At 40.2% G+C, this 27,549-nt stretch overlaps 2 protein-coding genes across 2 annotated transcripts in view; one reads left to right on the forward strand and one right to left on the reverse strand.

Moving 5' to 3' along the window:
* The window catches only part of LOC126938621 (eukaryotic translation initiation factor 1), a 1,120,764-nt gene that overhangs the window by 290,890 nt on the left and 802,325 nt on the right, over positions 1-27,549 (forward strand). The gene's annotated exons all lie outside the window — the stretch shown is intronic.
* KRT28 (keratin 28) lies at positions 8,136-15,871 on the reverse strand. The gene is made up of 8 exons (XM_050763007.1): positions 15,407-15,871; positions 14,881-14,963; positions 14,199-14,355; positions 13,086-13,247; positions 12,881-13,006; positions 9,776-9,993; positions 9,095-9,150; positions 8,136-8,508 (listed from the first exon to the last, which is right to left on the reverse strand). The coding sequence occupies exons 1-8, from the start codon at positions 15,854-15,856 to the stop codon at positions 8,366-8,368; spliced, it is 1,395 nt and encodes a 464-aa protein (XP_050618964.1). The 5' UTR covers positions 15,857-15,871; the 3' UTR covers positions 8,136-8,365.

Consider the following 27,549-nt stretch of genomic DNA (forward strand, 5'->3'; position numbering starts at 1 on the left):
CATTTCTTATAGTTTTGTGCTTGGTATTTACGACTCTCTCTCCTTTTTTTTTTTTTTTTTTTTTTTTTTCTAGACAGGGTCTCGCTTTGTCCCCCAGGCCGGAGTGCAGTGACATGATCAGAGCTCACTGCAGCCTCAACCTCCCAGGCTCAAGTGGTCCTCCCACCTCAGCCTACCAAATATCTGGGACTACAGGCACATGCCACCATGCCTGGCTGATCTGTGTATTTTTTTGTAGAGATGGGGTTTGCTGTGTTGTCTAGGCTGGTCTTGAGTGCCTGGGCTTGACAGATGCTCCCACCTTGGCCTCCCAAAGTGCTGGGATTATAGGCAGGAGCCACCTCACTGTCTTAATGTAGATTTTCCCTCACTGACTTGTCCGTTCTGTTTTACTACTTCCCTCTTTCCCATCTCTTTCCCTTTGTTCATGTTTTTCTTTCCACCTGGTTTTCTTCTTCAGACTAAAAATTATAACAAATCATTTGAGATCTTGCATTTGCCAAGAATGATTGACATCACTTTCAATTACCTAGATTGAAAATCAAGTTGGCAAAAATTTAAATTTTCATGACTTAATAAATGAGCTTGCAGAAAAAAAGCCAGAAAGATTTGTCAATCAATTTAATACATTAATAAAGTATTATGGTTTATTGTTTTACATAAAACTAGGACACCAAAACATTATTTCTTTGCTGTTTATAGTTTATGCAGTTATAAATGTGTCCTCATTACCTCATTACATGTTATAAATAATAAGACATTTTTAAAAGAAAAAGATTTATATTTTAGTATTTCTTTTTTTTTTTTTTGAGATGGAGTCTCGCTCTGTCACCCAGGCTGGAGTGGGCTAATTTTTGTATTTTTAGTAGAGATGGGTTTTCGTCATGTTGGCCAGGCTGGTCTCGAACTCCTGACCTCAGAACACCCACCTTGGTCTCCCAAAGTGTTGGGATTATAGGCTTGAGTCACCATGCTGGGCCTGTTTTAATATTTCTAACTGAACTTTTTTCCTGACTTTTCAAGAGGAGACCTCACATTTTCATTTTGCACGGGGCCTTGAAATTATGTAGCCAGCCCGAATTGTTGGGTCTCTCTGAGGAAGCTGAAGAATCTTAGAGAAAATACCTCCAGATAGAAATGTTTGAGTGTTCTCCCCAAAAGGGAGCTCACCATACAACCACTCTGGAAGGATACTTCACGCAAAAGTTCCGAGTGTTTAAGGTCTTACTCAAAATGAACATATTTTAAAATATCACCATGTGTTAAAGAACACTTCAGCAAGAAAGACAGAGACTCAAACAAACAGAAAACAGTACTCAGGGGAAACAGAGATAATGAAGAACATTGAAGAAAACTTTAAAAAAGAAACTACCTATAATTATTACTTTCAGAAGTAACAAAAATACTGTATATTTCAAACATGGATAGAACATCATTATAATTGAACAGGAAGCACATAAAAGACCTCTTAGAATTAAAAACTAACTCCCAAAATAAAACTTCAATAGATGAATTGGAAAATAAATTTTTAAAAAACTCCCCAAAATTAGAACAAAAAGATAAAAAGATAAATATGTGAGCCTTGAAAGACCCAATCTCTCTCTCTCTTTGTCTTTTTTTTGTTTTGTTTTGAGACTAAGTCTTGCTCTGTCACCCAGGCTCGAGTGCAGTGGTACGATCTCAGCTCACTGGAAACTCTGCCTCCCGAGTTCAAGCAATTCTCCTACCTTAGCCTCCCAAGTAGCTGGGATTACAGGCACGTGCCACCATGCCTGGCTAATTTTTGTATTTTTAGTAGAGATGGGGTTTCACCATGTTGGTCAGGCTGGTCTTGAACGCCTGACCTCAAGTGATCCGCCCACCTCAGCCCCCCAAAGTCCTGGGATTACAGGTGTGAGCCACCGTGCCCGGTGTAAAGAGCCAGCCTCTTAAGATGAGTCCTGAGCAGCTAACTGGGCCTAAATTCAAATTAAAACCAAGCAACCTCCTGTTTATGCCACCTGAACCAAATAATAGACTGTAACCTACATGGATTAATCAGAAGTCTGCATGCCCTGACTAATAAGAGCTAAGTAAGCAAACATCGACCAATCAGAACTAAGTAAATTTCAATCCTGCATTTTGCATAAGCAGACCTAAGTGGGAACCTGGGTGGGAACTTTCTCTAAAAGACAAATTCCCTCCCTTTGTTCTCTGGAACACACTTTCATTTTATACCAAAGGCTGTGTCTCACCAGCTTACTAGCTGTTTGCTGGAATGAAGTCTCTGTCCTTGAATTTTCTTCTCAGAGAACTTTTGTTCACAGATGAAAGAAAAGATTAGAAAATAAGAGACTTGGTCAAAGAAGAACAACGTCAAATAGGTCTTCTGGAAAGAGACCTACTTATTATTTTATAATCATATTTTCTGAAATACTACTCAGAACTAAACAACTGAGCTTCTAAATTGGAAGAGACCACCAAGAAACATGAATGATAAATGAAAAACAACCACAGTGAGGCGCATCCACAGGATCTTTCAGAGAACCATGGCTGGGGGCAGGGGCGAAAAACAAACACTTAAAATGTCAGGAGCAAAGCCAACACATATTCAATTTTAGGAAAGCCATTGTTCCATTGAAGAATGCTTTCAAAATACGAACCCAGCCCAGGTGCAGTAGCTCACACCTGTAATCCCAGCACTCTGGGAGGCCGAGGGGGCTGGATCACTTGAGATCAGGAGTTCAAAACCAGCCTGGCCAACATGGTGAAACCCCGTCTCCACTAAAAATACAAAAATTACCTGGGTGTGGTGGTGCATGCCCGTAATCTCAGTTATTTGGGAGGCTGAGGCAGGAGAATCCTTGAACCCAGGAGGCGGAGGTTGCAGTGAGCTGTGATCATACCACTGTACTCCAGCCTGGCTGACAGAGCGAGACTCTGTCTCTTAAACGGAAAAAAAAAAAAAAAAAAAAAAAAAAAAAAAAGTGAACCCAAAATGATATCCAACCTTTTATTTCTAATCCTTTCCTAAGGTTTGTCACCTCGTTTCTAAGTTTTTTTTTTCTAATTGTGACTTATGTAGAGAAGCAAAATTCTCTACTTTCACAACCACAAGTGAGGGTGGAATAAAAATCTTTTCAGACGTGAAAGGTCTCAAAAAAGTTATCTCCTTTGCACATTTTGTTGGGAACCCGCGAGGGAGAAAAACATGAAAAAGGAAAACTTAGGTTCCTGGAAATGGAGCTCCAATGTGAGCGCACTGAGTGAGTGTTCCCACATGACAGCTGGGTAGCAGGCTTAAAAAACAGATAGCCCATATTGCATAGGAGGACAGGAGAGTCTGAAAGTGAGGTCTTCATGGGAATAGATGAAAATGATTGCTTGGTAGTTTTAATTGCCTAAGAAAGTGGCATGAGAGATAAAGATACGGAGAAAACAGGGTTAAACTAGTTAGAAAATTGTTCTAACTTTAACTCTAAACTAGGGGTCCTCCATGAATTCAGAAGGGAATGGAACAGCCTACATCCTGTGAATTCTCAAAACTGACCAGCCATGGTTCCCTCCTGGGACAGCAACCCACGACGAGGAGAAACTGCTGGGGGAAGAATCAAAATTATTCAGGAGAGGGTCATAGACAGGAAGGAAAGAGAAGGTCTAGATACAAGTGGGGGAGGGAAAAAAAGATAGGAAATTTCAGAAATCAATCCAATGTATTTTTGAATCCTAGATAAAAGCAAGAGAAAAGGGAACTCTGTGAAGTTAGTAAAGCTATTTGGAATTATACTTTATTATTATTATTATTTTTTGAGATGAAGTCTCACTCTATTGCCCAGGCTGGAATGCAGTGGCACAGTCTTGGCTCACTGCAACCTCGCCTCCTAGTTTCAAGTGATTCTCCTGCCTCAGTCTCCCGAGTAACTGGGATTACAGGTGTGCACCACCATGCCTGGCTATTTTTGTATTTTTAGTGGAGAGGGATTTCACCATGTTGGCCAGGCTGGTCAACTCTAGACCTCAAATGATCCACCTGCTTCGGCTTCTGAAAGTGTTGGGATTACAGGTGTGAGCCACCATGCCCAGCCTAGAATGATACTTCAGTCTAGAAGTTAAGGAACATGAATTGGCAATAAAACCAAGCAAAAGAAAAGGATTGAAGTAAAATCCCAAGAAATGTGAATACAAGATAATAAGGGTGAGGAGTTGATAGTGTCCCCATAGAAAATGAAAGCATACCAGAAAGAAATGCCTACAAAACTGAGTAAGATACAACCCACCATTTCAAAGTGACTTAAAATCGCTAAAAATGACAAAAGAAAAAAAATCCCCATAAACCAGAATTAGAAAAAAACTTAGAAATGAGGTGACAAACCTTAGCAAATGATTAGAAATAAAAGGAAAAAAAACTAATTAAGGTACAATCACAGAAAATGAGAAATTTAGGGGAATCAGTCCCCAGAAGAAAGACATAGTCTGGAAATAATCTTAAATAAAATATTAGCAAATATAATTCAATAATATATTAAATAGCGTAAAATATCTCAAGGAAGTTATTTACCAGAAATGAGAATGACTCAATATTATGTGGAGCAGATAAAAGTGTCCTATGACAGAAACCATATGATCACCTTAAAAGTACTAGAAGAAAACGTGAGTCCCAGCAGTTGTAAAACTCAGAACCTAAGATGGAAATTTTTATAAATATGACAATGAATTATACATTCCTATATGATGACAAAAATCAAAAGAAAAATAGAAATGTCAAAACATTTGCTACAGCCAGTAACAAGTGGCAATTTATTTCCCTTGCAAAAAGCTCCCATAAATCTTGGGTTTTTGTTAAAAGAAGGAATAGCAGCATGTAGTTTTTGCTTTAACAACCACTCAAGCACAGTGGTTGCTTTCCTTTTCCTTCAGATGGAGACTGATTTTTGGGAAGTACTTTCAGTGTAGAAACCCACTTCAGCAAAAAGCAAGGTGAAGCTTCAAGGACTGGAGAAGAACAGGTAACCATTAGCAGAATGCGTAAAGAACTCAGGAGCCCTAGAATTCTGCCCAGCAAAGGAAAACAGTGAACCAAAGACCATAGTCAATTTTTACACGCCTCGGAAAGAAGGACAGATTTAAGACCCAAAAGACTGAGGGCAGGATGTTTCCTTCCATCCTGTGGACTCAACAGAACTTAAAGGAAGCTTATCCGGAATTTAATTTTACTCCCATTCCTTTGCTGAATAGATGCACAGGGAATTCTGGTTTATTTTTTTCAACAAGAAGCGGTGAATTTATAGTTATCTTTTCAAGTCAACAGTCCCCTCACCACAAAGTGTAGTGTGCACTTTCTGTGCTGTAATGGGCCTTGCCTTGGAAAGCAGGCCACCATGAAGACAGTTAAAAAGAAAAATCAATGTGTCATGAGCATACGTGATAAGCAGATCTGGCGTCATGGGCATAAAGCCTGTGCAGTTGCACAAGGTCTCATGTTCAGAAAGGCCCCACATTTGGATTAATGCTCTCCCATTACCATCTTGAAAATCTTAGTTTCAAGATGGTAGCAGAACTTTGTCTTTTTAGCCTGTCTCTTGTTAGTGAATTCTGATGGGACTATGGGGCATACAAGTGAGCAGAGAAGTACACCAAATATGTTTGCCTGCAGGTGCTCCTTACTGTCTCAGGGGCATATGCCCGTGTGCCCAACATTCTGGTGGATCCACAATGTGCAGGAGTCTAACAAAACCCAAAGCAACTACAAGGTAAGTATATTGTGTCTATGACTGAGTAATCCCAATTTCTATCGAACCCAAGAAACCAGGCTTTCCATTCAAACCAGAACTTGCTCTCTGAGTATAGAAAGAAGACACTGGTCTTCTAAAAAAATGTGAATGACCAAGGAACTCTATCATGTGCTTTTTTTTTTTGAAACAGCATCTTGCTGTGTCATCCAGTCTGAAGTGCAGTGGCGCCATCTTGGCTCACTGTAGCCGCCACCTCCTGGGTTCAAGTGATTCTCGTGCCTCAGCCTCCTGAGTAGCTGGGATTACAGGCATGTGCCACCAAGCCCAGGTAATTTTTGTATTTTTAGTAGAAATGGGGTTTCTCCATGTTGACCTTGCTGGTCTCGAACTCCTGACCTCAGGTAATCCACCCGCCTTGGACTCCCAGGGATTACAAGAGTGAGCCACCACGCCTGGACTATCATATGGTTTTTTGTGCTGCTTTCCTGCTTGCCTGTGTTGCCGACTGCTTAAGTGGAAAATGATGATATAGAAAGGTCAAACAACCCGTAGTTCCTTTTCCTTTTAGTCTTCTTACTCATTGGTAAACCAAAGGTAGAGAATGCTGGTAGAAGGTGGGTATATACAGAAGTGAAATAAAAACACTTTGAGTTTGTTTTGTGCAGTGTTTCCACTGTTTTGGTAGGAACAATATACATATACATGTATGAGCTACAAATTATGAATTGTGTGATCTTGGGGATTCTGTATACAAGTTAAATGTTCTTATGCTTGGATTTCAATATAAAACGAATGGTAACATTTATGCCAATAACTTAAAATTTTAATTTTTCTTTATGATATGGTTTGGCTCTGTGCCCCCACCCAAATCTCACCTTGAATTGTAATCCCCACGTGTCAAGAGAGGAAAGTGATTGGATTATGGGGGTGGTTTCCCCATGGTGTTCTCTGAGATAGTGTGAATTCTCACGACATCTGATGGTTTTATAAATGGTAGTTTTTCTTGCGCCCTCATACACTCTCTGTTTCCTGCCGCTATGTGAAGAAGGTCTTTGCTTCCCTTCACCTTCTGCCATGACTGTAAGTTTACTGAGGCCTCCCCAGCCATATGGAACTATGAGTCAATTAAACCTCTTTTCTTTATAAATTACCCAGTCTCAGGTAGTTTCTTTATAGCAGTGTGAGAACGGACTAATATACTTTACTTAGAAGAAAACTAAATAGCAAAAAAAAAAAAAAAAAAAAAAAAAGAGAGGAAAGAAAACAACAACAGAAAACCCCAAATCCAAACAACAAAATCCAGGACAAGTTGAAAACATAAATGTGGATGCAAGGAAACAGCTTGGTATTTTAGTGCCTTTGGGTGATACATTTTGCCTGATTGTTGAATAAGGAATCCCATAATTTCCTTTGGCACTAGGTCCTGAAAATTATGTAGCTGGCCCTGAACATTGTACATTTGGAAATTATTTCTCTGTGAATTTCTAGTATTTGCTTCATTTGATGGCTTTTGGCTGAAGATTTTGTGAATATCTCATTTTTCACCACTTCTCTGAATCCCATGTGACTGGAGGGTTATGAGACAGAATTCCTTCTCTTGCTGGAGATTTTCACTGGAATCAGGCCATATACCAGAGAAATAAAGGAGCTGCTTTCCATTTAGGCAGTTTAATACTTGTTGGGAATTCCTACCATACATTTTGATCCAGAAAGGTATAAATAGTCATAATCACAAGAATCATGATGTTCATCAGCCTCATGGGGCTTCACGTTTGAGAACAGGTGTTGGTGGGTTAAATTTGGCCTGCTATGTGTTTTTGTACAGACTGTGAGCTAGGAATGGTTTTACATTTTTAAATGGTTGAAAAAAGTTAAGAATAATATTCCATGACAGGTAAAAATATTTACAGTTCAAATTTCAGCGTTAATAAATTAAGTTTTGTTGGAACACAGTCATGTTCATTCATTCATTTATTGTCTATGGCTGAGGTTTGTAGTTGAAATAGAGACTGCATGGCCTGCCATGCCTAAAATATTTACTATCTGAGTCTTCACAAAAAAAGCTTCTGACCCCTGTTCTAGGAAAAGTGTCACTGACACAAGCCGTATTGCTGTGGAGTTTTCTGGAGATTATCCTGTTTAGACGAGGAATGATATCCTGGGTATTGTGAAAAGAAGAGTTTGAGAGAGGCTCGTGGTAAAATACCAGGAATGCGTCATCTAGTGGTGAGACTTTTCAGTCACAGGAGAATTTCTGAATTTTTTGATTATTTGCCCACATAGACATGGTGTGATTTAAAGATTATGCCTAGTGAATGTTTAATATTCAAATGCCATGTGGCGGTATTGACTATTATTTAAAACAACAGTGAAAGGCAATTAAAATATATTCCACAAATGTTTCTCTATGAATTAGACAGAGAAAAAAATCACAAATAATTATTTATTAGTCATCAGTGAATGGAAATGAATGCACATCAACTTTTTTATTTATTGGAAACAAACACCCAACATCCTGTAAAACTAAGAAAACAGATATTTTTGCTAAGTAACTTATCTTTAAAAGTAAAAAGTGTGTATATTCTCTCTGATATTTAGAATAACACAATTGTATAGGATCCTTTCCCAATTTATTCTTTTATCTAAAATGACAGCTAGAAAGGAACCCTTTGTTCTGTCTTGCCATTGGTCATTTTAGATGTCTTTTCTTCAATGGAGTGAATCCTTGATGAAAGAACTTTACCACGCTGATCTATCTCTTCAACCACTGTCTTTACCAGTGTGGTTTTGGATAAATCTAGAAATAAAACATAAGAATACATATATTCAACCAAAAAGATTACGTGACAATTCCACTGCTAGTTCAATATAATATATTATGCATATTTTTGATTGAGGGAGTAAGTGTATATTTATAATAATAGCTTGGGATAGTTTTAGGCACTTAATACTTCCCATTCAGAACAGTTTAGTTAAAGTTACTTAAAAATTGACTACGGTTGTAGTGTGTGACTACCATTAACGTAAAAGTATTGCTCTGATAGAAATAGAACTAGAGGGCTGGTGTGGAGGCTCACGCCTGTAATCCTAGCACTTTGGGAGGCCAAGGTGGGCAGATCACTTGAGGTCAGGAGTTTGAGACCAGCCTGGCCAACATGGTGAAACTCTGTCTCTATTAAAAATATAAAAAACTAGCCGGGCATGGTGGTGGGTGCTTGTAATTCCAGCTGCTCAGGAGGCTAAGGCAGGAGAATCGCTTGAACCCAGGAGGTGGAGGTTGCAGTGAGCTGAGTTCGCACCATTGCCCTCCAGCCTGGGCAACAGAACGAGACTCTGTCTCAAAAAAAAAAAAAAAAAAAAAAAGTAGAACTAGATTTTATTACCTTTAGATGAATTCCCAGAGCTTCCTGATCCAAAGCCCTTTGATTTGGAGCATGAACTGTAAAAGAAATATAATTTATTCTTTTATATTTATGCTTACTATCAGTTAAGAAATATTCATTGGCTCAATGAACTCAAGTGAAATTTGTATGCCAAAAACAGGTCTTAGTTTTCTATAGAGGAAACTCTTAAGATTTTTATGAGTAGGAGTTGAAAGTAATTAAATGTTATCTAAAGAGAGAGTATAAATAAATCTTGTTTCCATCTGATTTTTTTTTTACACCCAAAAATTTAAAACTTAAGGACAAACATACATATATATGGATCCAGGTGGTTTGTTCAGAGTACATTTATTTCAGGGCAGCAGTGATATTAGGTATGCACTGAAAGAAGGATAAAGCCTGCTAGTGAGAGGTGGAGAGAATCTTGAAACCCACAGTGATTAACATGGACAACAGATGGAAATGGCTACAGGAACAGTTCCAGTCATCTAAGGCAGAGGAGAACACTGTGATGTACAAGATTTGGAAGAGATGACTCTCTTTGGAAAAAGCAAGAGATGGACATGCTTTTCTGCAGTGGGAATGAAAAAGAAAGGGCTTGGAAGTATGGAAGGCTAATGGGCAGCCCATGTTTGTAGCTTAAAAGAAGTAAAAACTGGATTTTCAAATGACTTTACTTACTTTCCGTCTCCATCTATCAGGCGGCAGTAGGTCTCAATTTCTTTTTCCAGGTGGACCTTGACGTCGAGGAGCTGCTCATACTCCAGCTTCTGGCCCTCGGTCTCGGTTCTGACCTGGTGCAGCTGCTCCTCCAGGGCCCCGATCTGAGCCTGGATCTGCGCCAGCTGCGCACAGTAGTTGCTCTCGGTCTCCGTCAAGGAGCCCTCCAGGGAGTGTTTCTGAGGATATCAAAGAAGCCATGGCAAGGGATGAAAACACTCTGAGGACCAGTAGAACAGTGTTTCTCAGAAACCAGCAGGATTGCTTCCTAGGCAGTTGTGGAAATTTGCGAGGCATGTCACAATCAAATGGGAAAGAAAGGAGGCTGGCATTTATGAAGTGAGGGCCAGGCATGATGGACGTGGGATCCCAATGTGGGATAAATGGCCCTTTTCCCACAAGACTTTTGATGTTCCACTGGACATAGGTGACATATAGGTTATATTTCTACTAACACCGACTGATATATTAAAGCACCTTTTAAGGATTGCAGAATAAAAACTCGGTATGGGAACACTTGTATTTTGAAATTATATATTTATTTCTGAGTTACCTGTTGTTTCCGTGTTACTCTGCTACTGTCCCCGCAGATCCACCCTGCCAGTGTTCCACGGCCTTTTGTGCTACTGCTTTTTTTCTTTTTTTTCTAATCCATCTTTGATTTTCTGGCCTCTATCAAAGGTCTTTTATTAAGGTACCTGAGACTGAATGAGTGCCTTAACAGATGTGAGATTTCAAGGCAAGAGCTATATCTCATAACACAATACAGGTCATTATTTCCACACTACTCTTACGAATATCATACTTCCTCTTTGCTACTTCTACAGTCTGTAATTTGTCTTGGCATCTGCTCCCTACTTTAATGAAGGTAATTTTCCTCTTTCCTTTATTATAGATAAATATGTCTGGGCAAGTATTACTTCTCTTGATATTAGTCATTATCCAAGTGTCCACCCCAACTTCCACTCTTTCATTTCCCTTTTCTTGTGTGGAGGAACTTCTGATCTTACGTGGTTGAAAATGAAAGATTTATTAAGAGAAGATGCAAGGCTCTGCCTCTTTCATTACATTTTCTAGAGTAGTCGGGCCCATGTATTTACCTAGTAAATTCATTTTATCTTAAAATACTTGCCTTTTTATTGCATTTATGGTATTATACTTTAAAAAATAATTTTGTGTATTTCTAAATCTATTACCTAGTGACTTCATTCTAGCATTGCAAAGAGGGAATTACACAATATTTGTCATCACAGGCAGACATTGGATCTAATGGGCTGAGAACCTAACACTGACTTAGAGCTACTGACTTAGGCAAACAGGTGTGTTACATAGAGGGTGCTGGGCTCTCCAGGAGCACCTAAGTGGAAGGAGATCAGGATGGTAATGGGGAGAGTGAGGCATCAGGTAGCAAGACGCCAGTGAGGTGTGTGCTCGGCAGCTCAAAACTTTAATATCCCTGGTAATGCGTCCTCCTAGGGTATTCCTTTTTATGATTGCTAATACACTCATAAGTCAGAGGGGACAGCATCTCTACTTCACAGTCTTCCACTGTGAAGGCTGGCTTGTCAAAGAGGGAGGAGAACAGGATGAACTTGAAAGTTTGTACATCACAGGAAGCAAACGTGAACATTTATGTATTTAGACAACTCTCAACTTGCCAATGACTCGTGTTCTAGCTGTAGGAGATTGAGCTTAGAATTCATCATAAGACAACAGGGCCTCAGGGGTGTAAGTTAGGTACCATGCTCCCATTATTCTAGAATTCAGTTGTGTCCTGTGTTAAGTGGGCTTTTTGTGTGTGGATTATCCTATGAGCCCAAATTATAGTACCACTGGCTGCACAGACTCTAACTACTTTATAACATCCTTGTTTTTATGTGAAAATGCTCACAATTCTGGTCTGGGGACTCGAAAATGTATTTCCATCAATGTAGCTCAGAAATAGAGGGAGGATTCACTCACACAGCTCCTGCACCAGGAACAGAGTCCTTGGGGATCTAGTTCAGGGAAGAAGGGAAATGGAGAAGAAATGAAGGCTCCAGGAGCCAACAGTGGCAGGGGGGTCTAGGGTACCCGCTAGCAGCAGTGATGAGGGAGAGGAGAAGAGGGCCATCCTGGTTAAGTTAGGGGCCAGTCAGTGTAAAAACAAGTCTCCCATCTAAATCCGACATAGGGAGAAAGCACACACCTTTAGAGGGCAGCTAAATCAAGAGTCTCCCAATGTTTTGAGTCATCTTTTCCTTCTTGGCTCACTGCACTCACTTGGGTAATAGCTGCTCTATTCTTTGTGTTACAGCCTGGTGTCCTCAGGGGGCACGAAACCTCTTATGACGAAGGGAGTCCTTAGGCCACGTGCATGCCGTAATTCTCAAAGTCAAGCCTTTTGAGCACTGCCAGCTCACACTCTAGAAGGGAAGCCATTTTTAATCCTGGCTGGCTTTAATCCATTTTGACTCCAAGCTGATGTTTGAAGTAAGCCAGGAGCTGGTGGTATGTGCCCAAATGGCTGAAGGCTTGGCTCCCAGGTGTGCCCTCCAGGATCTGACCTCCACCCTGGACTCTGTGGCGATGAAGAGCCTGACAGTGCCCATGTGGCATTCAGGTGTGTACCCTCTCTTCCTCTGCCTGGCGAAACCACATGTGGCTTCTAATATGGCTTCATCAGTATCAGGAGATGCTGGTGTGATACTAGCTCCCCGCCCTGTGTGGCACTAGCCCCACGCCCCTGATCATAGACCTGTGGCTAATTTTCAGGAGGAGCAATACTGCTACTGTTTGTTCTGCAGGCCTAAACTGAATTACCCTGAGAAAGGATCTATGTGAAATGTCTATTTTCATGAAATGAGCATTAAGCATCAGCCAGGAAGGAAACCCCCAGTGATGTCAAGGAGGAAGAAAAAGCTCTATTTTGAGGGTCTACCGATCTGTTTTTCCTGCTCTCCTCCACTCTCTGCTAAGTATTTGCAGGCAAAGGTGTAATAGAAAAAAGAGGGAAGGGCAGAGGGAGGTGCTTCTCGGAGGCTTTCTAGAATCACAGGATCCAGGCTGAACTTTGCCGTCACCTACCGTGGCCATCAGGGACTGCAGCTGGATCTCCAGGGTCTGCAGGGTGCGCCTCAACTCCGTGAGCTGGCTCCGGGCGGAGGTGGCTGCGCCTGCGTCGTGGGAGATCTGCTGCTGCAGCGAGGCGCTCTGCAGGGCCGGGCAAAAGGGTCACACGGAGTCCCCACCCGCCCGGGAGGTGTGGGCACGGGGAGGGGGCCCACCTCACCTTCTCATTGAACCAGGCCTCCGCGTCCTTGCGGTTCTGCTCTGCAAGGGCTTCGTACTCCGCTCGCATGTTGTTCAACAAAACCGTGAGGTCTACCCCGGGGGCCGCGTTCATCTCCACGTTCACGTTGCCCCCAGCCGCGCACTGCAAAGCCTTCATCTCCTGGAGGGAAGCAAGAGCGTGGTTTTAGGGGCATTGCAGGTTCACACTCAGTCTGAGAAGTTTTCAAACGTGTTACTTTATGTCTCAAAGTTTGTGGTCAGGTGTATAATTTATGGCACACAATTTTTTAATTGACATATTCGGTCCATATTCATGCCAATCATCTATTTAATTAGTGACCTGTTGGCTGGGCGCGGTGGCCCACTCCTGTAATCCCAGCACTTTGGGAGGCTGAGGCGGGCAGATCACTTGAAGTCAAGAGTTCCAGACCAGCCTGGCTAACATGGCGAAAACCCTTCTCTACTACAAATGCAAAAATTAGCCAGGCGTGATGGTGTGCGCCTGTAGTCCCAGCTACTCCAGAGGCTGAGGCGGGAGAATTGCTTGAACCTGGCAGGTGGAGGTTACAGTGAGCCGAGATTGCGCCACTGCACTCCAGCCTGGCGACAGAGTGGGACTCTGTCTCAAAACAAAAGGAAACAAACAACAAAAAAAATTAGGGACCTGTTAATTAAAATCACCACCATCACCAAAAGCAGTCATAGCACCCCAAGAGAGGTTAGTTATTCTTTTAAATGAGAAAGGGATTTAAAGACCAGAGAGTTACTCAACATATGGTTACTGACTAAATGTCAGGTTGATGGGAATAGAACAGTGGAAAAAAATCCTGAAATCCTGGCCCTCATAGGCATTCGTCCTAGGGATGACCGCTGTCATTTACTGAGTGATTACTATATGCCAGGCACTGTTCTGAGCGTGTGACATGTATTAACTCACTGAAGCCTTTTAACATTCCCTCGTAATAGGTAGTATTATTAGACTAATCTGTCTATATCCATTGGCAAATGTTAACAATTAACCTGAATTACTATTGCGATTTTTAACCCCCAACCCCTGCCCAGTTTAAAATGTACAGAATTGTGATTGGACTACAGGTAAAGCTTCTCCTACCTCTTCATGGTTCTTCTTGAGATATGTCATCTCCTCACTCAGAGACTCATATTGCAGCTCCTGGTCAGTCCTGCAGAGTGTCAGCTCGTCCAGGACTCGCCGTAATCCGTTGATGTCAGCCTCTACGTTTTGGTGAAGGGTGAGCTCATTTTCATACCTTGGGGGGGCATTTAAGTAAATTTCAGTGCCAGTAAGACTACCTCAAGAAACAGAAATATTCAATCCCAATTGCTTTAAACTGAAAATTAGAAATTGAATTAGGACTCTAAGTAGTATAAAAATATATGAAGAAAGCCCTCCTCCATTACCCCCACCCAATTCTGTACTGGATAATTGGCTGTTATTTCATCACACAAATTCCAATAGCATAACCTAGTTAAATAAAAATACACCGTTTTGGAATTTTATTTTAGTTAATGTTTTTCCTTAGTTGACTAATGATTTACTGAGCATCGACTTTGTGCTTGGCAGTATTCTAGGCAGGCAGAGAAATATATTGATATTTTGTCCCAGGAATATAATAACTATGTATAAGTTGATTGTAACATTATAATACAAATCCTTTGCTTCCTTTTATCTTTTAGTTGATAATTCATTCTACTTGGGATGAAATTGAAATTTTATTTAACGAATTAAATAAATAGAAACTTTTTTCTAGAGCAGGATTTTTTCTGTCACTTACTTTAGCCTGAAATCGTCAGCAGCCAGTCTGGCATTATCAATCTGCAGAATGACATTAGCATTAGTGGTAGTGGAGGAGATAATCTAGAATAAACCAAAACAGAGAACACAACGAGTAAGTATGCTTTGATGTAATTCATTATTTCAGGAAATGAAAAAGGTACTCAAGGTTTTGCATAAAAATCTTACCTCCTTATGTAATAATCAAAATGTTTCAAATGTAACTTTTAAAAATTAAAGACATGGTTTTATTTATTCTCATGTATTCGCCTAACTTTAGAACTACAATACTTTTTTATTCATATGTCTATGAATGTACTTCAACATAAACAATGGAACTAATAGCATTTTAACTACATTAAAACTCATGAATCAAAGGGCCCATTTTTGAATAATAGGAAGAATTGTTTAAATAAATAAATACAAGTTACAGATAACAGTCACAAAACATTTCTTATTGTATGTCTTTTGCTAGGTATTTCTTAGTTTTAAATACTTGGGATAGTTCCAAATCTGTGATTTCTCACCTTATTCTTAAGATCCTCAATTGTTAGGTGATATCTGCTATAGTCATGATCAAGTCCACGGCAAGATCCGGGTCCGTATTTTTCATACCAACCCTTGATTTTTCTCTCTAATTCAGCATTTGCCTCCTCCAGAGCTCGCACGTTATCCAGGTAGGATGCCAAGCGGTCATTAAGATTTTGCATGGTCACCTTCTCATTTCCAGAGAGGAGTCCCCCTTCGCTTCCAGCAAAGCCAATACAAGCAGCATTTCCAAGGGCACCACCAGCATGGCTCCCACCAGGAACGCTGCCCAAGCCCCCTCCCAAGGCACAGGAAAATTCGCTTCCAGCAACAGAGCTGCCACATGCACTGCTGCCTGCAAAGCCTGCACCTCCATTGGGTGGTCTGACAGATCCAGCTCCAGACCTTAAGCAAACATGTCTGGATCCATTAGAAAATCGGAGAGACATGGTGTTTTGAGAAATGTTCACCTTGTCTGTGTGAAACTGTAATGTCCCAGGAGAACAAAATATCATGCACTGATTATTTCTTTGGGCTTTTATATACAATTATTGGGGCGTTCCTATTTGAGTTATATATGCCAAAAGAAAAATGGCATACTTAGATTAGCATAAAATTATGTATAATTGAGTGATTTTAAAAATAATTAATGTCTAACATCCCTAGGTGTTGCTTTGGGCTATTTGTTATCTTAAATATAATAGGGTTTGTTCTATATTAAGTTTATTAATTTAACTTCTAATTTTGAGTGAGCAATCCTTTACTTTCATCTAGACCCTAGGCATGTACTATCATTATCTGGCGCCAGGTATTATCAAAGTTTTTATAAAGTTAAGTAAGATTATGATAGAGTTCTGTGAGGTACAGTAGGGTCTCAATTACCACTGAGGGGTATAAAGGACTGCTAACTACAGAAACAAATATTTTATCCCACCAGAAAAAATGTGTTATTTAGAAAACAGAGACTAGCAACATCTCTGTTCCTACCATAATTGTAACATCTGTTTATTATCTTGGACAATGACACAAATATTGACCTGTTATTTTGTTTAAAATAGCATGGTTATGATGTCTGGTGCTCTATGCTAAGTGCTAAAATGAAAGACATAGTGTTAACTAAATGCAGAAATGAAAAATGCACGATTACCATCTTTAAGAAATCTATTGCCAGGTTCAGAGAGGGGCTGGCTCATGGTTAGTCTTCTGTGCTGGTCTAAAGAGTTTGTAATGAATCCTAAGTAAAAAGCAGAGGGCAACATGATCATGTTGAAATGAAACAAGGTGGACAATTGCAAGGTTGGAACAATGGTCCAGGTGAGAAGAATGAAGGCAGTGGAGATGCAGAGAAGATGGCTTTGAGAGCATATGGTAATATGATTGAATTTGGAGAGTAGGGAATAAGGCAGAATTGGGGATAACTCTTAGGTAATTAATTTTAGATTCTGGGAATTCATAATATTCACTGAGATGGGGAATAGAGGAGGAGGAAGACACTGAGTTTAGGTTTGGACCAACTGGATTTGAGGGGTTGCTAGAATGTTCCAGATGAAGGTGGCTGATAGGAAGAATGACTGTTTAGAATATGTACACTGAACTGGAAAAATACTTGACTAGCAATGAGTAAAAGAAAATTGGAGGTCCAGCTCTCATTCGTAATGGCGTTCAACTGCATGTTTGGAAGTAATCCTGGTGCAGGAATAGAAAGGATGATGATCAGACTGATGTGGGTTTTGGGATTTGAAGACAGGTCCAGAAGAAGGAAACAGTGGCAAAGAAGTTTCTGGTGTTCTTGAGAAAATGGTTGAGGCGATTGACTCTATGATCATATAGCAAGAAGAAAGCAAAACCAGAGGGACAGATGGACTGAAGAAGAGGGCAGAGGGTGAGTCATTGGGCATCCTTGTGAGGTCATGGAGCAGGCAGAGTGTGAGGGGGAGATTGAAAAAGGTGAAGGATGACAGGCTAAAGTTGGATAGTAGAAACCAGAATTTAGAATTTTAAAGTAAGCACAACTCCAGGTGTCACCAAAGTCCAGAGAGTAGTCATGGGACTGGACCAACAGTCACTGGAACAAGAAGTCAGAAGTGGATTGGACCTGAAAGGCAAGAGAGTAGGAGGTCAGGAACTATCTGTCTATGACGTTAAATGGACCATCTATAAAGGCATGAACTTTCTCATGATGGCAGGAGACGAGAGGGAAGTGGACTGTGAGCCAGTGTCAAGGTTTTTGGACAATGAGGCAGAGGGGAGTGTGTGTGGTGAGGGGCCGTTGAATGGCATTTGCCTCAAAAGAGGAGTCTTAGCATAAGAATTAAGTGGCACAAAGCTAGATGTGGCATTGGAAATCTAGAGAACACAGACTCTGCCTTGAAGTCCTTATGTTAGGTGTGTGGAAGTGGGAGCAGAAGAGGAGATGGAGGTGAAGAAGGTAGATGGAGAGGAAAAGACGTGGGAGAAAATGAGAGGAAGGGGAGAGAGATGGGAATGCAGATGGAGGATGAAGGATACGTTTCTGATAGAAAAAGTTGTTAGGGCAATTCACCAGAAAGTGGTTAATGCTATTAAAAATCATTTCAATTGAACTATTTTGCAGAGAGGTCTGCAGAAAATGTTCATGTAATTGTCAAAATATGGATAAAAAGAGTTTCCACCTCATAAACCTGTTGAAAAACTAAATGAGATTATGCTTAGTGCAGTGCCTGGCAAATGGAAAACTGTCAATGAATGGCAGCCATTATTATTACTATTGTTGTTGTTCCTTACTGGGTGTGTGAATGTGGAGGGCTGGGATATCAGGCTGGAAGAGAAGGAGAGGTGTGCAAGGAGAGGCCTCCTTCCTCTTGAGGCCATGGCTGTAGAGGGTGGGGATGAAGAGGGTTGGCAGGGCAGGAAAAAGGAGGGACAAGGGACAGGAGGCACTTGGTTGGATGTGACTGGTTTTGAGTCCACTCGGTTGGATTTGACTGGGTTCAGGGAGTGATGACAAGTATAAAATTGTTTTGCCACCAGAATAGTCAGGGGTGGTCTCCTGGAAGTGCCTTGGCCTAAGCAGTCTGGAGCCTAATTAGCTGGTGCTGAGGGCGGCTCGCGTGTGGCCTCTAAGATGCATTTTCTGGACAAAGTTGTAGGATATTTTTAGAGTTGCAAAGAGCCTTAGACATCACCTAATTCAGCCCCTTATTTGGCAGTTGAGGGCAACTGAGACCCAGAAATGTTGAACAATTTGCTCAGAGTCGTGAGGGATAGGCCAGGTTAAAACCTGGCGTATGTTCAAGTTGACCTTGGTATTCTGGCACCGTGAACATATTTAGACATAAATAATTACTCTTTGATGCATGCTCATACAAATACTTTATATGTTGCCATTTGTAGTCTATTTTTTAAACATTGGCAACCTCTTTAATATCTGGAGACTAGATATTACAAAATTAGGACTCATTTGTCCAGTATGTACACAATATTCACAGTATAACAAAGTTAAATAAAATGCACGTAACATATAGGGAAATATATAAGCTGAAATTTTCTAGTACACACCATCTATAGTCTTAACATGCATGAGTTGTAAAATGATTCTAACTGAATTGTTGAGATTTAAATATAACGAATTAGAATATCAAAATATATAAAGAATTGTAAATCTCTCATTTATCACTAAACTCCAAATAATAATTAGACAAGTCATTGGTGAAACGTGTCTGCATCCTTTATAAGTAAATAAAATGTTTCCAAAGGCCATTTTACAACAAGAAAAGAAACAACAATGCATTGCGTACTTGAAAATTGCTAAGAGAGTAGATTTTAAGTGTTTTCACCACAAAAAATGATACAGATATGGCGTAATGCATGTGTTAATTACTTTGAGCCATTCCACAGTGTACACATTTTTTGTCTTTTTTTAAAACTTTTCTTCATCAAAAGAAAGCTGGTTTTTTTTTCTTTAAAAATGTATACATATTTTACAACATCATGCTGGGTTTTTTTGTTTTCTTTAAAAAGTACACATATTTTAAAACATCATGTTGTACAACATAAATATATACAATTTTAATTTGTTAATTTAAAAACAAATGAAAACAACAAAAAGAAAAAATGACAAACTATTTCTTTAAAAAGTATATGCTTAAATAAGTGGATTCTCCTTTTCAGCCAGCATCTGTCATTAGGACCCCGGCCATCCCACGTTGCCAGCCACACTCACCCCATCTCCTTCCACCAGGGGGCAGGGCTCGTCTACATATGGATCTCACCGCCCAGGGGCGGAACCTCCTCTCCAGCCTGGGTCCCTGCTGTCCTCAGGTGGAAACGATTAAACCTCTGCAAACAAGCAGCTTCAGCATTTATTTTTGTGAAGTTACAGAGTGTGATTAGTACAAAGACATGATGGCCTTACATTGATATGCTGCTTTACAGCTTCCAAAGGGATTTCTTGTATATGATCTCATTTGAACCTTACAATGAAGCTGGGAATTAGGAAGAGAGAGGTTTCCTTTCCCTGTTTTAAAGATAAGGAAACAGAGGAACAGTTCAAGGATACACAGTGTGAAACTGGATGGACAAGGCCCAGAACGCACCTTGCATCTCAGTGCGGTGGTCCTTTCAGTACATAATTATCTTAAGGTCAGGTAGAGAAACGAAAGCCAAACAATGCAAAATCTGTCTTTAATGTCTTTGTCTTCTTACAAATTCTTTGCAGAATTTCGACTTAATAGCAAAATAAAATTTTGGCCACAGTTCTGCTATCAGGTGTCATTCATTCATTCACTCATTTGTTCAGTCAAGAAAAATTTAACGAGTACATATTTTTTAAAACGTTTTTTTTAGGTTCAGGGATACATGTGCAGGTTTGTTATATAGGTAAACTTGTATCACAGGGGTTTGCTGTGCAGATTATTTTGTCACCCAGGTTCTAAGCCTAGTGCCCAACACTTTTTTTTTTTTGGATCCAATGAACACCTATTATGTGCCAGGCATTGCGTTAGTGGCAGGTCGTACCAAGGGGAAGAAAATAGATGCCTTCTCACCTCTCATGGAACTTATTGTTTATTGGGGAGTTGAGCTTTAAGCAAATAAGCATAAAATTATAAATCGTGTTAAAAATTAAGGAAGGAAGGAACAGGAAGCTATTAGGTGAGGACGTAGTTTAGATTAAGGCAATTCTTTTGAAGAAATGACATTAAGCTGATACTGGAAAGATGAGAAAGAGATTGCTAGGCAAGGGAGTAGGGGGTGGGCGAAGAGGCATTTTGGGAGGGGAAGAAAATACAAATAATTTTTTTTTTCTTTTAGCTTGAGAAGGGAAGGGTATGGTGCCATCAAGGAACTGGAAGAAAACCAGTATTGCTGGTGGTGAGTGTGCAGGGAGACAGGACTGCAGAGGGCGGCCCATGAAGAGATTTATTGGACCAGGCTAGGGATTTTGAATTTGAACCCAAGCATAAAGGGAAGCCATTGAGAAGTTTAAGTAGAGGAGTGATGGAGAATGGATGGGAGGGGAGTGAGAGTGTGTGTGGGGAAACCATTACAAAGCCAGTTGCAGTAATTCAGATGAGCCAGGGTAGTTAAGATAGAAGTGGATGGAATTGGGATAATTTTGGAGAATGTCTTTATTGCACCTGGTACTAAATAGCTGTGGTAAGGATGGGGAGGACAAAAAGAGAGAAGAATTAAAGATGATTCTTGAGACAGGCAAAATAATGCCCCTACCGAAGATGTCCACGTCCTAACCCCCCAGAACCTGTGAATACATTACCTTCCATGGCAAAAGAAACGTTACAGATATGATTAAATTACAGATGTTAAGATGGGAAGATTATCCTGGATTATCTGGGTGGACCCAATATAATCATAAGGGTCCTTAGAAGGAGTAAGGAGTGTCAGAATCAGAAAAGGCAATGGGACAATGGAAGCAGAGACAGAGATTGGAAGATGCTACGCTGCTGGCTTTGAAGATGAAGGATGGGGCCATGAGACAAGACATGCATGTGGCTTCTAGAAGCTAGAAAAGGCAAAGAAATGGATTGTTTACAAATGGTGAGTGATGGTGCTAGCATTTGCAGCTGTGGTTTTTTCACTGTGTTGTGCTGTCTTCTGGGATTATATCATCAACCATCAATACCCTACTACCGAAGGTGATCAGAAATAAAGATTCTGGGCTGGGTCCTATGGCTCATGCCTGTAATCCCAGCACTTTGGGAGGCTGAGGTGAGTGGATCACTTGAGGTCAGGAGTTTGAGACTAGCCTGGCCAGCATGGCAAAACCCCGTCTTTACCAAAACTACAAAAATTAGTTGGGGGTGGTCACGTGTACCTGTGATCCCAGCTACTCGAGAGGCTGAGGCTGAACCTGGGAGTTGGAGGTTGTAGTGTGCCAAGATCATGCCACTACACTCCAGCCTGGGCGATAGAGTGAGTCTATCATCTCAAAAAACAAACAACAAAAAATTAGCGAGGCATGGTGGCATGCATCTGTGGTGTCATTCGGGAGATGAGACAGGAGGATTTCTTGAGCACAGAAGGTAGAGGCTGCAGTGAGCCGTGGCAACAGAGTGAGACTTTATCTCAAAAACAAACAGCAACAACAACAAACAAATAAAGATTCTGTAGAGATATTATATGGATCACAGTTTTGAAGTTGGGTACCTCAGTGTAGCATTTGTAACTATGCCCTCAGTTGTTCTATAGTGCTCTTCCCAACTGTTAAAAATATTTAATTTCTACTATCCACCAAGGCTCAGTTCAAGAGCCACATCTTCTAGCAAACCTTCTCTGACATTCCTTTCTGATTTAGATGCCATGGTGCCTTTTCCATGGTCCTTAGCCCCTGACATGTACATTTACTATGGCATGTATCACAGGGAATGGCTATGTCTTAACTTATTATTTCCATGGCCTAGCACATTGTCTGCCTCAATGATGCTTGTTGAATGAATGAATGAATGAATGAATGAATGAATGTATTTCACCCACTGAATTAAAGTCTCAGGAACTCCAAATCCCTACCTTCCTCCTGGCAAGGTCCTGGGGATGATTGTTCTGAAAAGGGCTGGTGCACCAAGCCCTTGATGTAGTTCAGCTGCTTCATCCGTTGTTGGACACAGCTGTTTCTGCTACATCATTCCTCTGCTCTGTTCATGGTGGGGAGGGTTTTCTTTGCCCCAGCGTTTGCAGTTTTTATGAAGCTCCCATAGGTTACTGTTTATTTCAGTCCTTCTCTTGGTCCCTTAGAAAGAGGGGAACAAATAGCCCCAGTGGGTGAATTGGAAGGCATTTGAGTGACATTACCCAGATTTGCACTTAGAAGTGTCCTCACTGGTTATGATCCAGTGTCTCAAGCCCCTAAATTACCTGCTGTGGGGGAAGCTGCTATTATTGGGGGGCAGTCTTTAACCAAGTTTAGGTATTTGCCATGAAGGAAGTCATGAAGATGGAGAGCTAGAAAAGTTCTTAGCATTTGGGAGAGCCTGGATGGCATGAATTATTTTTTCCATGTTTTTAAACCCCAGCATCCCTGGATTTGCCTTGGGAGGTCTTGTAGTCCATGTACTCGCTTGTAGGTGACTCACTGATTTTGTCACTGGCTTAACCGATATTTATTGAGCCTCAACTTGTGTGTTGAGAATTGTGCTAGGTGTGGGGTTACAGCTACCTATGAGTAGGGCAGACAGACCTAACCTCGCTGAGATTAAAATCTAGTTTACAAAAGGACTACCCAAGGTGTTTCCAGGGACATGCTGACAAGATTTTTTCCTACGCTGTGTCTCCCAGGCTGGAGTACAGTGGCACGATCTCGGCTCAATGCAACCTCCACCTCCCAGGTTCAAGGGATTCTCATGCCTCATCCTCCTGAGTAGTTGGGATTACAGGTACCTGCCACTACGCCTAGCTAATTTTTGTATTTTTTAGTAGAGATGGGGTTTCACTATGTTGCCCAGGCTGGTCTTGAACTCCTGGCCTCATGTGATCTGCCCACCTTGGCCTCCCAAAGTGCTGGGATTACAGACGTGAACCACTGCATCTGGCCTCTCTGGAGACTCTTGACACACCAGCAGTGAAGCCTAGTCCTCAATCTCTGTGCAAGGGGTACTGCTGCTGAGGGCATATTTTGGAAGTGTGTGTGTGTGTGTGTCTGTGTGTGTCTATGTGTGAATGTGTGCACATGTGGTCATCATAATGATAGGGGTTGTTGCTGGCATTTGGGGTCGGGGAGGGATGCCAGACATACTGAAATGCATGATACAGTGCTGGACATCAAGGAATTGTCCTGTGTTCCACATGACTTTTGAACCATGAGCTATTCATGAAGGTGAAAAACCTGTTTATAATTACCTGAATCTGGAAACAAATTCTAATTTATGTAAAAACAAAAAGTTTTTTTTTTTTTTTGCAAAGTTGTAACTGAATTTTTCAGGAATGTTATTGCTTTATAAATCAAGGAAGATTGTACTTGAGCTTATTTTGCCCAGAATTTGGTCAAGAGTTGTTTAAAAAATCCTGTCACCAACAACATTGCTACTCATTGTATTTAAGTCAGTGATGTGCCCATGTTTTATCAGTCTCTTCATTTGTACCTTTTTGCATTCACATTGATTTTGCATATAGATGCAATCATTTGACTACTTCATTACATCTTCTGGTACAATCATGCTCGAACATTTCCATATTGAAATGCAAATAATTTTATTACAAGTAACTTTCCTTCCATTTTTTTTTATATCTATCATTAACCTTTCTACACATGATAGATTATAATCATAGATAATATAACCTTCCCATGCACAGTTTATTTTTCTTTTCTTTTCTTTTCTCCTTTTTGAGATGAGTCTTGCTCTTGTCGCCCAGGCTGGAGTGCAGTGGTGCGCTCTCGGCTCACTGAAACCTCCACCTCCCAGGTTCAAGCAATTCTCCTGCCTCAGCCTCCTGAGTAGCTGGGATTACAGACGTGTGCCACCACACCTGGCTAAGTTTTGTATTTTTAGTGGCAACGGGGTTTCACCATGTTGGCCAGGCTGGTCTTGAACTCGTGACCTCGTGATCCACCCGCCTCAGCTTTCCAAAGTGCGAGGATTACAGGCATGAGCCACCATGCCAGGCCAGTTTCTATATTTTTTATATATATATATGAAACACAGAAATGATAAGTATGTGTTTTATACATGTGATAGTTATGTTTTATATATGTTAATATATGTTTTATACATGTGATATAGTACCCACCCCTGCTCCTCCTCCATATACTAGGATAAACTGTGTGTTGGAAGGATATATTACTTATGAATTTCATTTCTCAATAGTAAAGGGGGTGAATTAAAATATTTGCTTTAAAAAAAGAATGTAAGTCAGAACTACTGGCAAAATATAGGAAGGAGCAGGGCTGATCACTACAGAGCACTGGTCTCCAAGTATGTACTTTTAGGAGATGCAGGCAACCCATTGGGTGGGAGGAAGAGGTTGTCAGAACTTCTATTGAAGTTTTTATATTAGAAAGTAAGAATTAAACTAAACTTTTTCATATTTAATATAAGAATGACACTGGGATTCTGATTTTATCTTTACATCAATCTCTCTTCTCAATCAGCTCAAAAGATATTCTGAGAAAAGAATGGTCACTCCACAATGTAGAGAAGTGGATAGTGACATCTTCATTTGCTTGCAATGCACTGCGACCTTGCAGTTTATGTCCCTTGTATTTCAGGATTGTATTTGCTGCTTTTGATGGAGCGAATCCCCCCTCCCCACCAAAACAGATAAGTGCAAAGAAATGGCAACTGGAAGATAACAGAATCATGAAAGCATGATTGAAGAACAAAAAAATGGGAGAGCTAATACTTCCACTTCTGTTAAGAGTTCTTTGTCAGCCACATTATTGGGTAATATACAATACAATCATCATCATAATGGTGGTATTATATTCCACAAGAAATCAGCTGATAAAATTTGGAGTTCTCAAAAAAATTATTTAAAGTAAGGATTTGGGTCTACAATCTTTGTGCTAAATACATGTTGTGCATTGAGCTATCTGATAGTGTGTGTATATATATATATACACACATACACACACATATATTTTATATAATTTTAAAATAAATATGGACATCTTGGGGGTGCATACTCAAGTGTTTTTACTGTAATAAGAAATGTCTAGTAATCACTGCTGTAGAGGAAGGAGCTGTAGGCTTGAAATCAGAAATCCCAGATATAAGACCTAGCTCTGCCACCTGCTATCCATGAGACTTTGGGGAAATCATTACATATTTCTGGACCCTGCATATGTCCCAGGGTTGTTCTGAAGATGATTTCTACATAGAGGTGTAAGTATATTGAGAATTGCAAAGATCTGTGCACATACACAGTGTCACACTGTTCTTCCATATTACTTCTTGACATACTTTGGTATGTCCTTACCACATAACACAGTATCCCGCACATGGAGATAATTATAATTCTAAATAGTATTTATGAACAATAGAGTCTTATTACTGTTTAAATGGCTTTCCATAATTAGAACAGAGTGGAAATTACATTGTGCTTATTTCATTTTTCCCCTCTTAACACAGTTTCCACAAATAAGTACTGTAAAGCATGGTATTCCTGCCGAGATGTGATATCGTAGTCTTTGTCCCCATTTTTGCAGAAGGTAATCAGCTCTACTGACAGGGCAGATGAAAAAACAGTGAAATAATAGAAAGTTTAATTTGAAAGTGTATGTAGATTACCTGTAGACATTTTGGAAGGCATAGGTTGCTAGAGACCATCTGAATTGTACAGGGAGGACTATTGCATTGTCAAGCTCCCATGGCAACCTGGGCTTACTTCTGTGTAGTGCTTTCTACCATGTCTGTGTAGTGGTACATCTATTTCTGAGTTCTTTGAAGTCAAGGATTGTGTTTCGTTCATTATTTTGAATCCCTGTTGCCTGGCACAGAGCTTGACACTGCTGAGTGAATGATCAACCAATACATATTTTAATGCATACTGTGAACCAAGGTCTATGATAGGCGTTGGGTTGATTTATATCAATTCCAGTTATTTTTTAAAGGCAGAAAATGATACGTGGGTTTGGGGAGATGTCGGTGAAAGGGAATGGGTGATGGGCAGTAGCGAGATTGTTACTCATTCTTTTTCCAAAGAGAAAGTGGCAGATGGACTTTTGACTGGAGAAAAATCTTGACAGGGAGATCACCATGGAGTATAGAAGGGTGAGGATACACCTAAATGACAGGAGACATTGCTGTGAGTTTCTACATTTCTTTTGGCTTGGCATCAAGTAGTGATTACATACCAACTCCTTTTATCTCTCTCCACCATAAGCAATCCAGTTGTCCAAACATTACTCATTCACATTCCCAAACCAACTACCAAAACAACATTCCAGGAGAAGCAGGAGTTTTAAAGGTTGTGCGTTATGACACCTCCATCTTTTCTTTCTAATAACAGGCTGCACAAATATAAACATGTGTGATTACAGGCAGGCTATGGTTCAACTTTAATTAATCCCTTGGTTCTATAGATTAAGAATATGATTCATAAAATTTGATCATTAAAAAATCCATTATAAGGAAATTATTTACCTGTGCTTTTTTTTTTTTTTTTTTTTTTTTTTTTTTGCCATAAAGAAATTTTCATGCTCTTTAGTACTCAGAGTACAAGCTTTATTTTCTTGGAGCTGAAAATACGGCAGAAACTAACCACACTAGAAAAATAAAAAGCTAAATGTTCAATTGCTGTTTTTAATTTTCGTTTTTTTTTAAAGTCAGGTTTTTTGAGGTTTAATGTGCATACAGTAAACTTTACCCTTTTTTGGTGTATAGTTCTATTAATTTTGACAAACAAATTCAGTTGTACAATGGCCACCATAAACAAGATAGAGAATATGAGAATACTTCCACCATTCCAAAAAATTCTCTTATGCCTCTTTGTGGTAAACACACTCCCTTTGCCCTCTGACAATCTCTGATCTGTTTTTAGCCCTCCAGTTTGACTTTTTCTTGAATGTGGTATCAATGAGCTATAGCATGTAGCCTTCTGAGTCTAGCGTCTTTCACTTAGCATAGTGCTTTTGAATTTCAAGATGTAATGTGGTCTGTTTCTTTTGTAGCATTTCATATATGGGTGTACCATATATTTTTCCATTCACTAGTTT

This window comes from Macaca thibetana, chromosome 16, assembly GCF_024542745.1.
Source record: "Macaca thibetana thibetana isolate TM-01 chromosome 16, ASM2454274v1, whole genome shotgun sequence".
In the NCBI taxonomy this organism is placed as follows: Eukaryota; Metazoa; Chordata; class Mammalia; order Primates; family Cercopithecidae; genus Macaca; species Macaca thibetana.

What these genes read in the sequence shown, in the direction of transcription:
- KRT28 (XM_050763007.1), bottom strand. Translation starts at nt 15,856, where the DNA reads ATGTCTCTCCGATTTTCTAATGGATCCAGACATGTTTGCTTAAGGTCT. An exon ending in TTGAGGATCTTAAGAATAAG is followed by an intron (nt 14,964 to 15,406) that starts GTGAGAAATCAC and finishes GGTTTATTCTAG; the next exon opens with ATTATCTCCTCCACTACCAC. An exon ending in TCAAGAAGAACCATGAAGAG is followed by an intron (nt 13,248 to 14,198) that starts GTAGGAGAAGCT and finishes GCTTCCCTCCAG; the next exon opens with GAGATGAAGGCTTTGCAGTG.